This window comes from Euprymna scolopes, chromosome 7 (assembly GCF_053919585.1).
Source record: "Euprymna scolopes isolate OS-2025 chromosome 7, ASM5391958v1, whole genome shotgun sequence".
Taxonomy (NCBI): Eukaryota; Metazoa; Mollusca; class Cephalopoda; order Sepiida; family Sepiolidae; genus Euprymna; species Euprymna scolopes.
In genome coordinates, this window is record NC_136488.1 from 88,022,252 (window position 1) to 88,041,115 (window position 18,864).

Consider the following 18,864-nt stretch of genomic DNA (forward strand, 5'->3'; position numbering starts at 1 on the left):
CTAACTAATTACTTTCAATTTTAGTTAGGAGTTGATGGATAAAGTTCAGGGAAAGCTTCTATCATTATTAACCAGCAGAGCATTACCACTGTCAACCGAGGCAAGTGTTTATCAGGCATGTGCACGCAGTGTGATGATGTATGGAAGTGAAATCTGGCCAATGAAGGTTGAGGATATGCATTGCATGGAGAGAAATAATATGAGAATCATACAATAGATATGTAATGTGAGTTTCAAAAACATTAGATCTGATGACCTCAGAGGAAGATTAAATCTTGACAGTATAAATAAACATACAAAACAGGAGCAGAACTATTTAACATTTACACCAAAAAAGCGCGCACACACACATATATAACAAGTAGGCCACACGACTACACACACACACACACACACACGCACACATAACAAGCAGGCAACACGACTACACACACACGCACACACAACAAGCAGGCCATGATTACACACACACACACACATAACAAACAGGCCACACGACCACACACATATAACAAGCAGGCCACACGACTACACACACACAAACACACATATAACAAGCAGGCCACACGACTACACACATATGACTACACACACACACAGACACACACACATAACAAGCAGGCGACACGACTTTGCCCGTCTTAAAATAAGCTTCCATGTATTTTATGTAGATTTCACATTTATTATTACAGAGTCAATTCTCTATTGATTATTATATTGTGCCTAAAACAAAGTGATTTCAAAAGTTAAAATAATTATATATGGCTTGGGCGCCATCAGCTAGAACTGAAACTAAAACATTTTGTTCTGTAATGGTGTTTGCTATCATCTGAGCTAACGAGACGTGCACATCAAAACTTTACAAATTTGTACAGTTAAACACAAATGTACATCTACGCATGCAGAGAACATACATATTAGATCAATCTATGCATCCCAAGTTTGAATTTTGACCCCTTTAATAGCACAAGCTGAATATCCCATATATAAAGTTTCAAGTTTGTAGATCAAAAATTGACAGTAGTTTGGTAGAGACCGTTCCACAGACAGATTTACTCAAAATGCAACTCCAAATGCACATTGTGGAAAATAAATAAATAAAACCGCGCATAATAGTGAATTGAAACTGATCATCCTATAAGAAAACCGATAAAAAAAAAAAAATACCAACAATTAAAAGTTCGTTTTTAAAAGGAGTATGCAAATTAGTTACCCTTTTTGAAGTCGCTGGTATACTCACGACTAACTATATAAGGAAATTGTATTCACTTTAAAAATAGAAACGTGGACTTTTAATATCAATGCCAGAGCAACAATAACTCAACTTTTATCTGGAGAGATGAAAAAGGAACAAACGATGTTATTCATGAACGTTTTGTCTTTATTTCAAGACTTCCTTGGGATGATTGAAATAAAGACAAAACATTGATCAACAATATAACTTGCTTTGTTCTTTTTCAATCTCTTCGGAATATTTCCTTTATTCTCATATATATATATATATATATATATATATATATATATTCAGACTATAGTGGGTGCGTAAGGAGGTACATAAAATTAATGTTTATTGTAGATGCAACAAGCAAAATGTTATAAACATTTGGAGAAACTATTTGCAAGTTGACTCTCGAAGCCAGCTGGGTGTAGGGAGGGGGCGCTATGGCTGCCTGATGGGTGAGGTCTGCACTTTCAGAGCGCTCCCTCATTTCTTTCTCCGCCCGAGTTGATGTCAAAATGTAGATGCATCACAGACTGGCACAAACGCATTGCACGAATAATATCAAATTTATTTAACACAAATTATCCTCCATTAATGACCTCCAAGATATGCGAAAAATTCTACAGCTTATGCACCCCCCCCACCTACATCTCCACCCACAACTAACCAATGTGTTGTCATGGCAACTGTTAATGTGGATTTAATGAGTGCTATAAATATATGGGGATACACAAATTAAAATTGGATGCTGTTAGCAATTTCTTGCCTGAGTAACCAACTAAATCTACACAAATAAAATCAATACTCGGTTTCTGCATTTGTCTCCAACAGAGCTGCGAACTATTTCAGTAATGACGAAAATCCAAATCAATTTATATTTTATAAAAAATAAAAAAAATTACCAAAAACTATATGAAATATTAGGAACTTATGCAAGTTATAGACTGTGTTGAAATAATATTTAGAAAGCTATTCCTAACATAGAGAGGGGGACTCTTAACTACTCTGTACTTTTACCTGTCAATTTAATAAACAAAATTTATAAAATTGAATTTAACCTGAAAACCCTATCTAAACTGCACAAGCACCATATATCATTGTAAAACTGAGTTAATCAACGTTTATTTCTTGAAGACCTTTTCCGTTATATATTTGAATCACACAAATTAGAGGCTAAAATGTTCCTCAGTTTTGGGAGTCAGTTATGTTTAGAAACAAAAAAAAATTCAATTGTTCTAATTAGTCGCAATTTGCAATTAACTCACCAAGTAACCCATGTTTTACTAAACTTCTATCCATCATTTTCACCTTTTTTTCACCGCATGGTATTTGATATCCCCCCTCCCCCTCTTATTATATACCATATCACTTTCTCGTCCCTCTTATTAACAATCGAAGGTATTAAAAGAATAAGATTGAAATAGTCCATTATATTAAAAAGAAATATCACCACAAGTAGTTATACTATTTAACATGTAGCTGTAAATAGAGGAGAGGGCTTACAGCGAGCTGAAATAGCCTAATTTTGGATTTTGGCATTTTTTTTTTTCTTTTTTAAATATTTGACTGACTTTGCAAACACACTTGATTGAAAAAAAAAAAAAAAAAAAAAAAAAATTAACCATGACTCGATGGTTGACCCAGAGGATCAATTTTTTTTATTTTCTTACATCAAATAAAACTATCATACACAAATTTCTGTTCTTCTATTGAAAGCGCTTAGATCTTATTCGCATTATAAGTTTTACCTAATTTTTCAACTAACAAAACTGACACGTACCTATGGTAATCCTCTAGCTGTACCAAAACCAAATGCATCCTAAGATGGAATACGGTTGCAGCATCTGGGAAGATGCTACAAAGAGTACCCTTTCCTGTCTTGACAAGGTATGAAACCGACTTTGAAATCTAGTGGGTGAAGCCCTTTTCTCCAACCTACTTCTTTCTCACAGAAAAGACATTGAGTCTAGCTTTGCTCTATCAATATTTTCATGGCAGGTGTTTAACCAAGCTTTTATCTATGGTCCTCCCCTCGCCATTGAACATTCGCAGCACACACTCGTCTAGCTACAACCATTGCCAACAATTTCCCTTGTTTTCTATCTGTGCCTAAAAGTAAACGAAAATTCCATGAGCAAAGTTTATTTCTTAGAACTGGAACACAATACCACAAGGCTGCTTCCCAGCTGACTATAACATGGCTGTTTTCAAATCTAATATAAACATGTTTTTGTTTGAATCGTCATTTTAAATAATCAAGCACTATCCAAATTCCACTTGATAAGTGGTGACTCCTCCCCATCTAGTTGTAAAGGAAAAAAAAAAAAAAAAAAAAGAAAAAATAAAGAGGGGGGGGGGATATTCCTGTAGTATTTATCTAAATTTAACAGCAGAACTCAGACTTGAAGAATCAGACAAAATTTTTAGAAGGGGCTAGAGACGGAATCAGATGTTTTAATTTCCAAATGATCAGCAGTGATTATCAAATCAGTTTAAAATAAAGAATCAGAGTTGCAACCTTTTAAATCTTAGGAGTCGAGAGTCGAACCTTATACCTTCCCATAGTGCAACACTGACAAAAATAAAGGATCATTTTAATATCGATAACAAGATCACTGAACGATTTATTAAATCAGGTATTCCTTAAATTAAGAATAAAATTAATTTTTTTTTTCTGTTTGCTTACCTGGAGTTGATGATGTTGAGGGACTTCAAAGCCATAGTTAGCCAACTATCTGTCATATTTTCAATTTCCTGTCTTAACTGTAGCCATTGTTCTCGTTTTTGTGGACCTAATAAACCTGAAAAATAAACTATGATTCAGAAGTCGAGAAATTACATTTGAAGATGGAATCAGGAGTTTGGCAACATAAAATAATGTGTTCAACTAATAATTGTTAAATATAAAAATGTGTTAAATTTTTTTTAAAAATCGTACTTCTAATGACCAGTTTCATAACGGTTGCAAATCACTTAGTGCGTGTTAATGGCATTAGCCTTAATTTGAACAGTTGCGAACATGATTCTTCAATTACACTTGTCTTCTATATTTAAAGTTATTCCATTACTCTATGTTCAGTAAAGGTTCTATCGTCATTCGAAGTGCGAGTACATTTTTTTAAAGACATTCTGTATACGAGTTTGATTGCAAAACGCACACAAAAAAATTTGGTTCAGATAATGAAAAAAAAAAAAAACGCGTTTGGGCGTATATTAATAAGCTTTAATAAGTATAACAATGTTTAAAACAGTTTATAATAAATGATTATTTGGTGTTATTCATTTGTAATTTTACTATCCTATTTTCCTATATACATGCAATAGTTTCATTTTTAGATATTAACAGTAATTTGAGTGATTTAACACGAAAAATATAATTACCAAAATAATTTTCAAGTAAATTCAAAGTTTTTAAAATTACAATAAATTTTTATTAAAGGCATGTCATGTCAAAAAAATATTTAAAGATAGATTAAACGCCGCTGGATGTAGGTAGGGTCTTTAGTACTTATTTAGAATCAAGCCTAATTTGAAAGGAAAATACTGAACAATCTTAAAGATATATGTACCCGTTACAGAACAAAGATGTCATATTCCAAATATCATATAAATTGATTATCTAGTTTTTGTTTCTACTAGGAAAATTAAATTTTATGACAAAGTGAGATGTAGTATTTTCATTCATCATGTTTTATAAATAACTAGCCTGAGTGCCAAGCGTTCCCTGGGTATTTGGAGGTGTGTGCTGAGCAAAAAGAAAAAAAAAAAACGTGGTAGTAGGCAGGCAGGCTTGAACCCGTACCACGAAGGAGGAAAAGAACGTGAGAAAAAAATGAAGTCTTTGTCGTTGCATCCATCGTCAAACCGGAAGTGACGTAGGTTTAAACTAAGGCTAGTCAAACGAAAAGAGGGGATGACTTTCGAAAATATTGGCGAAAAAAGCGACCCCTCCCTGTAGAAAAGTGCCCAGTTGAGGGTGGAAGAATTATGTTTTTAGGCAATTTTTCGATATTTGTCATCTGAAGTGTTGAACTTCAAAACGATACTGATCTCGTGAAAATCAGTCACCTCTGTCGAAAGTTTCAGGCAGACATACATACATACATTTATACAGACAGATAAGATTCATATTATAGATGGCGAGACAACTCAATTCGAACTATAGAGATACAAATCGACCTTGTAATGGATACAATTTACTATTAAAAAATTATTTTCTATAAAAAAAATTACTTGATCAACTTACATGATTTTAGGAATATAACATCTTTGTTCTGTGATCGATACATACATCATGAACATGTTTCTACAATTTTAGTGTTTTTTAAATAAGACTGTTTCTAAATACTCACCTTATTTTTGTGCTTATATATTTGATAAAGTCAAATGTGGTAACTTCAGTAATATCTTAAAATATCACATCTCAATTTTACAAATAAAAAAATAAAACATTCCAAATTTCTAGGATAAGTGAATATTGCAGATGTAATTTGTGTTGAAGAAATTTTTTTTTTTTTTTTTTTTTTTTTAAATATTTGAGAAAATGTACATATTGATTACGTAACATTGATCGTCATACTTTGTGCGGAGTAGAACGATAAAATTGTCGCCCAAGAAAAGACAATTTCCCTTTGATGAAAACCGGTTTTCTTTCTTTTTTTTTTTTTGTTGCAGACCATCTACTAGTTGGCCAGTTTTGACGAAATCATAAGAGGGATAGGAGCCTTCTATAACGTCTGAAAATGACAATGTTCAACAAGCAAAATTGGAGATGCGCCACTGTATAACTCATGCTCCCTACTGATCCAAGTTATGACAACAGGACCATTGCCAGCACTCTCAAAATGCATCGCTAGATTACCACAAATAACAAGGACATGCCCAGAGTGATGAAAACAAAGTTTCCAGCCACGGTTATGGTCTTTGGTGTGGTTTCAAGTGAAGGCCACATCGTGCCACCTCACATCTTCGAAGTCGGCTTGAAAGTCAACACCAACGTGTACCTGGATGTACTGACGAGTGTGGCAGCGTGACTCCATGCTGGCCCACGAGTCCACAGAGACCCAGACTTGGCTTCAGAAAGAGTGCTAGGACTTTGTACTCTTCTCTCATAGACATCCCCTCCTCCCCCGACTCAAACCAGCTGAACTACTTTGGTCATACATCGAGAACATCACCAACATAACCTCCCACAACACCAAAGTCAGTTGAGCTCCTGCCAGTGCTTACGGAAAAGGCATTCTCCCAGTTCCGGACCCGTATCAAAACAGTGATTGAAACTGAAGGCGGCCACATTGAATAGATGTCAACTCTACTACATAATCAAGTTACCTAAATTGATTTTTTTCAATAAAAGTTTTAAAATAAAGCTGTAGTGTTATTTTCTTTATGACAACAACTTTATCGTTCCGAGATACCATATGTGTGTGTGTGTAAAATTATATACATATCAGAAAAACAATACAAATAATTCTACGTTTTTAATGATGTTAATCATCTTCTCGGGGGTTCAAGTCTACCTTAAACTCCTGAAATAATTAACACTGTCGAAACGTAGATTAATCCACACTTGCTTTTTTCCTGATGTTTATATAATTCCAAACACAAACACAATGATGATAACTTGGAACAACACGAAGTATAACAATCAATATAATGTAACCAACATCTACAGATGTTTCATATTTTCTTTAAATAAAAATCATTTCTTCAGCACAAATTACAGCTGCTATATTTACTTATAATAGCACCACATATGTAAAAATATTAGTTTTGAGTTTTATATATAAACAAATAATTAATAAAACATGTTAAAAACGCTTTAAGAAGAGTTAAAAACGTATTTAATTTTCAAAAAGGAAACAAATTAAGTGGATTGTCCTTAACCTGCGAGAGTTTCGTAAGAAATACTTTCCTTATCATGAGAGGGCAGGTATTAGCAAAACGCGGAATCAGATTTGGCTTGCAAAGTATTTAATGAAACTGTACATAAAAATAGTGAAGCGGAGGGAATGGTGAAAAAAGAAAAATAATTTCACCTGAATGGATGGTTGGGTGAAGAGTAGAAATATTTTAATACTTATATTTTAATATTTATAATATACAAATATAAATATATTATATAAAATATTTTAATATTTATAATATGCAAATATAAATATATATATTATTATTATTATATAAAATATTTTAATATTTATAATATACAAATATAAATATATTATTATATAAAACATTTTAATATTTATAATATACAAATATAAATATATATATTATTATTATTATTATATAGAATATTTTAATATTTATAATATACAACTATAAATATTATTATATAACATTTTAATATTTATAATATACAACTATAAATATTATTATATAACATATTTTAATATTTATAATATACAAATGAATATATATATTATTATATAAAATATTTTAATATTCATAATATACCATAAGTTTGCTATTCTGGATTAATTTGGTAAACTTAATTGTAATTCTTATTTCATATATCCATATATATATATATATATATATATATATATATATAATTCAAAAACCAAAAGATGCATATATTTCACTCATAATATTTCATTCATATGCTTTATATATATGCATATATCATTCACACACGCACACACACACACAAGTCGCCTTCCAAACGTAATGCCTCCTATTTTTTCATTCCACCCAAATGGATCAGAGGGGGATTGCAAATAAAATTGTTATAATGATTGAACTTATGCAGTCATCATTTGAAAGTTTCATCTCTCTGTTGCAGATATTGACAGTGTGAAACTGAGAAAACAACTCCTGTCATGAACGTGCATCAGAAGAAATCTTGGCCAAAGTGTATTGAGAATGTGGTGACTATGTAGAAAAATAAATTCTGGAGCACAAAAGGTTGCTCGTTTTAATGGTAGCACTCTCGTCCTCATAGATCTTCACCGTTTTGAATTAAAAATATTATAAAATAGGAAGCATTACATTATGAACGACCCATATATATATATATAGTGAATAAATGACAAAAAAAAACTGTATTCCAAAATTCATGATGTTGATCATCTTATGATTTATTTGATAAAATTCAAAATGGCGTAATGGAACCATATTAAAGGTATTTGCAGCTTCTCTTCCAATTTTCAGATTTTAATCATGTCAAATCACACTATTTCCTTTTGACAGATTGATTGTTGCTATTTCTTTTGATGAGTTAAGGCCATAATAGATTCACTGATTGATGTAATACTTAAGTGATTGATTTTGCGCTACGAAACAGATACTGTCAAGAATTGTAAATGTCAACTGAATTAAAGAAATAAATCATAAGCTGGTCAACATCATGAATTTTGGAATATAGTTTTTTGTCATTTATTCACTATGTTGCTCTGTAATTACATTGAGCTTCTTAAATAAGGATTGGTATATATTATAAGAAAGTATATTTCTACAGACAAAATATATATATATATATATATATATATATATATATATACACACACACAAGATAATAAATTAAGATCAATGTATTTTGAATAAAGTTTAATATCTCAGCATAATACTCACCTCCAACATTATTTCTATAACTATTGTAGATCTCCTTTATTCGACGATATCTAAATGCTAATTTCCGCATCCAGTCTACTCCTCCACGGACACCAGTTGCTATACATAAATTGGTATTTGTGGCTGCGGCATGGAAGCCGTCCGTGGCAAAATTATACGTGCTGAAAGCAGACAATATAAATCAGACGGATAATGAAAACCAGCAGCATTAAATTCGAATTAAACGGAGAAAAGAAAATGGATACACATTCTATTGGAGATTTGGGGCATGCGTGTCTCCGACTAAAAGTCGGAATATTATTTTAAACGAACAATGTTAAACAACACTGGTCATTATACAGGATGTCTAAAAGGTCACTGAATGGTTTCGAACTTGAATAGATTATTTTTGATATCTTTCTTTAATTTTAACAATCTAAGACCTTGAGAAATTTAAAAAATTAAAACAAAGACAAAATTCAAACAATCTTTATGAAAAATAATGTCTTAATGTTGCCCATTTTCATTTAAATTATTAAATATTTATTTAAAATTTAAAATAAAACGACTAATTTGCGTACGAATGTATCAAAATAAATTATGGTGGAATTTAATTTTGCAAGAAAGTTTATGCTAGAGGTAGGGACGAGGGATACTGTCCGGCTTGTATAAGACTTTATAATGTACTAGCATGGAGATCCATCGTTGTCCGGGATTGAATGTTTGACCTTCCTATACTTTTCTCATCGAAATTAGTGAAAGTGCTCATTTTTAATAAAATCTATTGATTGATTGCTTTAGTTGGAAGACTGGCACATCCTCAGTGTACTGAGAGAAAGTGTTACACGCCTTTCCACAACGAGTTAGTCTACATTGCACTGTAGAGAATCTACTGTGGATTTTATTGAATTACCTGTAAATAATGGCTTCATTTAAAGTTTCAAATGAGAAAGTATCATAGTTCATTTGTTCATTTCGACCCCCCCCCCGTCTTATCAAAGAACCAACTGTTCATTTTATAAAATTATTTTTACAGTTTCACTTAAAGTAAAATGTACAAAAGTCAAGTATTATGGTTCAATTGTGCTCTTAAAAAGAACAAAAAAAAAAAAAACACATTCATTTCCAATGCACCCCTATCTTATAAAATATGAAATTGATTTTATACGCTGAGGCTTTCTCCTTATACTGTGATAAAATTCTCAAATGCCCTTGTGATGTTAGGTTGTAGAAAAGTGTTAACTCTTGTCAAAATCAGATTCCTTCTTTCATTGGATTTTGTTTTTCAATTATCAAATTTCGATACTTATCGGACGCATTCCGATATTAAACCTACGCAAGAACACTCCCAGACACATCAAATATGTGAAATTAAAAAAAAAAAAAAATCGGTCCAGTACTTTCCGAGTCCATAGAGAACGACCTCACACAAAGTTTCTTTTATATAATATAGATTAGTAGGACACATATTCCAGTTTTGTCCAAAACATATTGTGGAACACAACTTTGCAACTCCCAGAACGATTACTATACTGCCCTACTGTACACTCTTTAACATTTATCCTCGAGTGGCCTTTGGGCCTTGATAAGTGGTTATGCCTATGTAAAAAAAAAAATTAAACAGACTAGAATTCATTTTTAGTCTTATCTTCACTTCTGCACAAATGCAAACAAAAGGGAAAGGTATGAACCCTGAATTTCCTCAATCACTGGCTAAAATAGAAGATCGTGTTTAAGAAATCTTATTAATACGTTGCACTTCATCGAATAATCACCCCCTCCCCAAAATGTGATGTACAACAGACAAACCAAAACCAAGATCAAAGTTTAGTATCTGTTTATACTACACATCTTTTCCGTCCTTAGTTTAGAAGGATTTCTTCTTCACTAAGACAGTTTTAATTTTGTTCTAATCTACCGTGCCCCCTTTTAGGGAGAGCTGGATTTCCCCCATATTAAAAAGTAAGGTTGTGGAATCAGAGTCGAATGGTTTACTCTATAAAAGTCAATATCTGTTCTCATACTACCTTTTACCATTTGTCCTCAGCCACTGAAAGAGAAATCTTTCTAGACTGAGGCAATTTTCATTTTTTGACACAATCCAGAGAGTGCCTTCATTCTAATGTACAAATACGAAAAGAGTCTGGCGGCTTCTTTTAGACTAGTCTTTAAAAATAAAATACTGAAAACTTTCCCTTATTTTGTTAAGTTAAAAATAAAATAAAAACAACTGTGCAAGCACATGTTAAATATGAAAACAGCGAAAGGCCACCTCTACGCCCACCTCTTGAGTGTACTCTAGCCATCCGTGCCCCTACCCCTTGCTTAAGTGTATAAAAACATAGATAGCAACTTAATTTGTCTGACACTGATCAGAACCTCCAAGGTTCTGTCTTTACAGCTGTTTCTTTTCAACAACAGTGCGATAGGGTTGGTGGAAGGGAAGGAGAGAGAGAGAGAGAGAGAAAGAGAGATGATAAACTTCGGTGGATAGAGAATGCTGCGTGGATGGAGGGGGGAATCTCATAATAATAATTAGCTTTTGGTTCCTTACTCTCCCACCAGATGCGATTGTATAAGAAAGAGGATTTGAAACAATTGCAAACCCTCTTGACTTTGTTGAACTTCATTCAACAATATCAGAACGAATTTGTATATTTGATGATGATGATGATGATGATGATAAGGATGATGGAGGTGGTGATGAGAAGGATGATGCTTGTGGTGGTGATGATGAGAAGGATGATGGTAGTGGTGATGATAATGAGAAGAATGATGATGGTGGTGGTGATGAGAAGAATGATGATGGTGGTGGTGATGAGAAGAATGATGATGGTGGTGGTGATGAGAAGAATGATGATGGTGGTGGTGATGAGAAGAATGATGATGGTGGTGGTGATGAGAAGAATGATGATGGTGGTGGTGATGAGAAGAATGATGATGGTGGTGGTGATGAGAAGAATGATGATGGTGGTGGTGATGAGAAGAATGATGATGGTGGTGGTGATGAGAAGAATGATGATGGTGGTGGTGATGAGAAGAATGATGGTGGTGGTGATGAGAAGAATGATGGTGGTGGTGATGAGAAGAATGATGATGGTGGTGGTGATGAGAAGAATGATGATGGTGGTGGTGATGAGAAGAATGATGATGGTGGTGGTGATGAGAAGAATGATGATGGTGGTAGTGATGAGAAGAATGATGATGGTGGTAGTGATGAGAAGAATGATGATGGTGGTAGTGATGAGAAGAATGATGATGGTGGTAGTGATGAGAAGAATGATGATGGTGGTAGTGATGAGAAGAATGATGATGGTGGTAGTGATGAAAAGAATGATGATGGTGGTAGTGATGAGAAGAATGATGATGGTGGTAGTGATGAGAAGAATGATGATGGTGGTAGTGATGAGAAGAATGATGATGGTGGTAGTGATGAGAAGAATGATGATGGTGGTAGTGATGAGAAGAATGATGATGGTGGTAGTGATGAGAAGAATGATGATGGTGGTAGTGATGAGAAGAATGATGATGGTGGTAGTGATGAGAAGAATGATGATGGTGGTAGTGATGAGAAGAATGATGATGGTGGTAGTGATGAGAAGAATGATGATGGTGGTAGTGATGAGAAGAATGATGATGGTGGTAGTGATGAGAAGAATGATGATGGTGGTAGTGATGAGAAGAATGATGATGGTGGTAGTGATGAAAAGAATGATGATGGTGGTAGTGATGAAAAGAATGATGATGGTGGTAGTGATGAAAAGAATGATGATGGTGGTAGTGATGAAAAGAATGATGATGGTGGTAGTGATGAGAAGAATGATGATGGTGGTAGTGATGAGAAGAATGATGATGGTGGTAGTGATGAGAAGAATGATGATGGTGGTAGTGATGAGAAGAATGATGATGGTGGTAGTGATGAGAAGAATGATGATGGTGGTAGTGATGAGAAGAATGATGATGGTGGTAGTGATGAGAAGAATGATGATGGTGGTAGTGATGAGAAGGATGATGGTGGTGGTAGTGATGAGAAGGATGATGGTGGTGGTGATGATAATGAGAAGGATGATGGTGATGATGATGGTGGTGGTAGTGATGATGATAAGGATGATGATGGTGGTGGTGATGAGAAGAATGATGATGGTGGTGGTGATGAGAAGAATGATGATGGTGGTGGTGATGAGAAGAATGATGATGGTAGTGATGAGAAGAATGATGATGGTGGTGGTGGTGATGATAATGAGAAGGATGATGATGGTGGTGATGATAATGAAAAGGATGATGGTGGTGGTGATGATAATGAGAAGGATGATGATGGTGGTGATGATAATGAGAAGGATGATGGTGGTGGTGGTGATAATGAGAAGGATGATGGTGATGATGATGGTGGTGGTGATGATGATAAGGACGATGATGGTGGTGGTGATAAGAAGGATGATGGTGATGATGGTGGTGGTGGTGATGAGAAGAATGATGATGGTGGTGGTGATGAGAAGGATGATGGTGGTCGTCGTGGTGATGAGAAGGATGATGGTGGTCGTGATTAGAAGGGCGATAATGATGAAATTAATAAAATGGAAAGGACATCACATGATCTCAATGAAACCGAAACTGTAAAATATCTTTTAAGCTATACCCTTTCCCGAAAAAATAAAGCATCAGCCTCAACTGATGCTACATAAAATATTTGTGGTCAATGGGATGACAAGGGAAAGACTGGGAGGGTAGTCCTATAAACTGCACAGGCCAAAGCCATACCTCAGCCAACATGGAAAACGTAATCTCATCAATTGCCCTCGTGGCACCCTAGGTTGAAGGAACTGTGAAATTTCCATGAGGTTCTTTTTATCATAATAATAATGTCTTTTATATGATGACATGTTGGACAATGTTTCCACACTAACCTATCCCTGGCCAGGTCTTTAGTCATCCATCTTTCTCAAATCCATCAAAGTTTTCCTTGGGCTTCCCATGCCAGCTGACCCTGTTACCTCAACTGTTCTACCTCTAAGACAGGAACTGTACTCTCATTTATTCTTTCAAACTGAGGAGATGCATGCAGATTGGGTAACTTACCTAAGGTCTTGGCCATTATCATCTGAAGATACATCATCTATATGAACCTGATCACATTCCTGAGAAAGAAAAAAGAAATTCAGTATAACAACAACAACAAAAAAAAGTTGGCACAATTTAGTAAAAAAGTGTATTTAGTATTTACTTCAAGCATACTGGTACCTCATTTTTTTTTATAGTCCTCACATCACACGAGTGTTTTTTTTTTCTGGCAAAGGGGGAAGAATTGCTGTCTTTCGGGATTAGTTGTTTGGAATAGATGGCATGCAAAGATTCTGTCTCCTATTCATAAGCTCTCTTATGAGGACCTTTCTGCAAACTTCATTGTTAGGTGGCATGGTCACTGTATGAGATGCCAAGGAGTCTTCTGAGACATGTTATTTCGACTATGTGGATTCTCTTTTGTAGCCTTCATGCCTCGCATGCATACAGCATGATCGAGATGACTAACGCATTAAGTAGCTTCACCTTGGTTCCGTCACTATGAAGAACTACTGACTATGGTGAAAAAGAGGAAACTCAAATGCACGTAACACCTTCAGAAGAATTTGCAACGACCATCCTGCAAAGAACAGTCCAAGGGAAAAGAAGAGGGAGCAGACAGAAGAAGTGGGCCATCAACATCCTTGATTAGACAAGAAAATAAGTTCCCCAACTGATCCACTGTTCATCCATCATAGAGCCTCTCTACAACTATAGCGGCTTACGGGACCAATAACAGAATCTGATAAGGAAATAACTTTTCATTTAGCATAAAGCGATAATATTTTGTAAAGAATAGACTTCTAAGTTTATCAGTAGCATAGTCAAGAGATATATGTAAACATGAAAAATACATAAATACAGCAGAGCCCTGAGATACAGCATTAATCCGTTCCAGGGTTGGTGTAATTCCCATATGGTGGATCTTGAGTGAAATTTTATACAGTACATATTAAAAATCAGTAACAAAATACAGTACAGTATATAATACACTCAAATGGCATTATAAATAACACCGTAAGGCGGGATGGACAAGTACCGTAAACAGGGACTGGAAAAATATTGTATTCCACATCATAATCTGAAAAAAAAAAAAAAAAAAAAAAAAAAAAAAAAAAAAAAAAAAACGTATCCCGGGGGCAACTGTTTCTTGGGGTTCTACTGTATTCTACTGTTAGTAGTAAGCTAGTTAGTGAAATTGACTTGGTAGTTAGCTCTTGATTCCACTTTTAATGACCATCACTAGGAGTGAAGAGTAGTATCTGTTCTGAAACATCTTTTTTGTACATCAGTGAAGGAGATAGATTCTTCTATACAGAGCAAATTTTTGGGACGCTTTTTTTTTTTTTTTTGTTTTTTTGCCCTACATTAAAAACCGACTTTATGTCTAGTGGGGAAGCAAGTAAAACAGGAATGCTTGCGAATGCTTAACTCTCTTCCTATTTAAATATCTCTCCACTAGGGCAAAATTAGAGGAGGTCGATTCTTCATGTGGGGAAAATCTAGCTCCCCCTTCCCCCAAAAAAAGGGGACAATCTTAATTGGAATAAAAATTAAGATTGCCTCAGTCTTGAAGGACTTCTTCACTGATCTGTAGCGAAGCCACGGATACATATTTAGCAGCAGTGGCATCTTGATGTACACAAATGATCAAGCCGCCGCAAGAGGTGATGTCACAGTGAAGGAAGAGAAAGGAAAGAAAATGACGTGAATGGCGACAGCAACTTGGGAGAACATGTCAGTGTGAGAAATTTTTAAACAAGATGCAATCTGAACTTTTAACAAAACAAAAAAATAAACAGAAAATAAAATAAAAATAAATGGACAGACGACTGTGTGCCATGGGACGAGCTGCAGACATAGCAGCTGGTTATAGCTGTGAACTGGGAATCAGGTAATTGACCCGAAGAAATGCAGGGGTGTGCCATATTGTCGCTAGCTTTGAAAATTATGTGTCCGTGGTGTGGTCATAAAACGACCGTTAATAAATGCCTTTTGTTGCAACTGAAAAAAAAACTTTGAGTTAAATTTTTTTTTCATTTATTTCTTTCTTTGCATATGTGTTGGACCCAAGTTAAAATCTAATGACTACATTGCAGACAGAGGACAGGTTGGTTGTTTTTGTTTTATGGCGTATCAACCCTTTTCAGGTTATTTAATGCCAAATCCAGTGATTTTGAAGAAAACATTTTTAATAGAATACATTTGTCGTTTTCAAGTCAGTTTCTATTTAACCCATAGTTGGGACTCTAACAGGTACTACCGCTCCTGGTCAGAGTGGACCTGGGAGCAATGGCAATTAAAGGGTGGCTCCACACTCCTCAAAGCCCGCAAGCTGGGGCCTCACCTTTGGATGTAGTTTAAGGTCATATCCAGGACCACAGAGGACAGAACAGACTAAGAATAACATCAAAATACGAGATAGTCCACTGAATTATTTACTTGCAGAAATATAAGTATTTACACTGAAAAGAAAATAGGCACAAGGCCATTCAAAAGTGAGGGGAAAATAGATATCCACTTTTGGTCACAAAAAATAAATGTCTAACATACTTTTAACTGGAGTCATCTTTTCACCACAATACCCCATTCACATTAAAGACCGTTCTGATTAATATATGCTCAAATTCATTTCGAATTTTCTTCATAAACGTACATATACAAAAGATTGCATGGGAACAGATACTACATATTGTTCCCAGCCAAGAAAAACTCGGTTATAATTTCAAACACTTGTATGGATCATCTACTTGAGTAACAAGCCTGATAACAGCGCACACAAGTGCATACGAGTTGGTATGTATATGCATGATGGAAGGGGGGTTAGGGTTAGTAGATGGTTAGTTACGGTGTGGAAAAGATCAGTGTTGGCTGTGTGTGAGAGGGGGAAGGTAATCTTACATGAAAATTAGGTAGAGTACCAGGAAGTAGTAAACAATCTGCCGTGCTTGTTAACAAACAATTGGGACATTTCTCAAGCTTAGTGAAATGGAAAATCTATTAATAACGGAATGAAATAGAAAAAAATAAATAAAATAAAAAAAATAAAAGGTTTTCTCAAGAGAGAGAAAACTAAACTAAATATCTTTTCTAATATAAATTGTGCAGTGTAGTTCACAGGACAAAACGGGTATATGCAATGAATTGTTACCAAATGCAGGATAAAATGTGGCGTCAAAAACATCACGTTAGAATTTTATAAATCTATATATCTAGAAAAGTGAGAATGTGTGTGTGTAGGGGGGGGTGAGGACACTTCAACTTATATACTCAACGAATTTTGGATCTACAGGCATGAAGTTTGGTATATAGGATATTCAGACATGTGGAAAACTTTAATCTGTTTTCATTCAGATAAAAGGGCTGCTAAGGAGTCAAAATTGAAAAATTGGTACATGAAAGTGATAGGATTTTTATCTGTTTGCTAAGTGTTCACAAATGCATATGCATGAATAGTTCCCATTACAGATTACTTATGTTAAGAATAAGTAGTTTGAAAACACCTTTTAAATTTTGTGTCATGCTAGCTTATTGGTTATCGTACTTGACTCACTGTCTTTAGGTTTTGATCTCAGCTTGAGTATTTTTTCTTTACTTGCAAGAAGTGAACGGTTTAGAAAAAAAAAAAAAAAACAATACACGCAGTCACATGTCAGTTTTTGTATGAATTAAAATATAATATTTACGCATATTTTACATCCAAGCAATGCCGGGTGGCCTGCTAGTAAATCAATAAAAAGCAGGTTTTGCAAGTTTTAATAAATAGGATGAAGAAGGGGATAATTTACCTCTAAGTCATTGAAAAATAGATGAGTATCTGCCAAATTGAATATCATTTCCTCCATTCGAAGACCCAAAGTGACTGATCCGGGAGGATCCTGAAATAGAGCAGAAAACAAAAATTAAATACATCATGAAGAGGATGTTGTAGTTTGCTTGAAGCATTGTGCATAGTGTAAAAGAAATTGTGTTTGACGGCTGTGGCAATGCCGTCTTGCAAAAAAAAAAAAAAAAAAAAAGACACCGTTCGATATGAGACAAAGTAAACAGAATCAAAGACAATATTGGAAGACATTGTCATAGCCTTTAAACACAAGGTCTTATGAATATAAGGTTCTAGATCGGAATTTCCCCTATATTAAAAACCACAACTAAAAATAAACTCTGTATAATGTACGTACCCATGATGAAACGAAAATATCATATTCCAAAAATCATGTAAATTGATTAAATATTTTTTTTTATAAAGAAAATCATTTTTAAGCAATTAATCAGAATTTTTTATAAGCATACTTGATAAATTAATGATTTTTTGAATATATTTTCATGCACATCATATAAGATTTTGTTTTAGTAGTTCTTGATATAAGGGAAGGGGGGGATTCTGGACAAGAACCGAATATTGATAACAATTCTTATTGATTAAAAAACAAAAACAATGAAAATATTAGGTTGGTGCAAAACTAATGTCATTTTTTTATCAGATATATATAAAAAAAAACATTTTTGCACCAACCTAATATAATCTGTATTCAATAATTGAATTATACTTGGAAAAAAAAAAAAAAAAAAAAAATTTTTTTTTTAAATAATTGAGGATTTTTGTGGTTGCTTGATGCACTTGTCCCCTTAGATAACATTACATTTTTTTTTATTTCTTGTTGGTGGTTGCTATTAGTGATGGGACGATTCCAATATTTTTCCCTGATTCAGATACAATTACAAATTCAGATTCTTTATTAATCTCTAAACATTTAAATATAGAGCTGTTATCCCCCCCCCCCCGATTACTGTAAAAACATGTTCAATATGCAGACATTTTCTTAAACGTAAAAATACAGTTGAGAGGGGGGGGGGATCTATAAATATTAGTTTCACTCTGATACTTTAAAATCAATAAATATTGATTATTTTACTGTTACTACTAGTAGAGTAAGATTTTGTTTTAAACAAAACCAAATAAAAATAGACAATTAAAAGAATCGTTTTTGGCATCGGAAAACAGGCCCAACATTTTTCGATTCAGATACTGA

The 18,864-nt window shown here is 34.1% G+C and overlaps 1 protein-coding gene across 15 annotated transcripts in view; it reads right to left on the bottom strand.

The window, feature by feature from the left end:
• The window catches only part of LOC145279823 (protein phosphatase EYA1-like), a 1,162,399-nt gene that overhangs the window by 8,306 nt on the left and 1,135,229 nt on the right, over positions 1-18,864 (bottom strand). For 8 of the 15 annotated variants that reach the window (XM_080131218.1, XM_080131213.1, XM_080131216.1 and 5 more), the window contains 4 exons: positions 17,620-17,709; positions 13,850-13,908; positions 8,795-8,955; positions 3,909-4,035 (listed from right to left, as the gene is read on the bottom strand). In XM_080131218.1, the coding sequence (XP_079987344.1) occupies positions 3,909-4,035; positions 8,795-8,955; positions 13,850-13,908; positions 17,620-17,709 (437 nt within the window). The remainder of the gene's footprint in view (positions 1-3,908; positions 4,036-8,794; positions 8,956-13,849; positions 13,909-17,619; positions 17,710-18,864) is intronic. The other 7 variants (XM_080131219.1, XM_080131215.1, XM_080131217.1 and 4 more) reach the window with 1 other exon arrangement.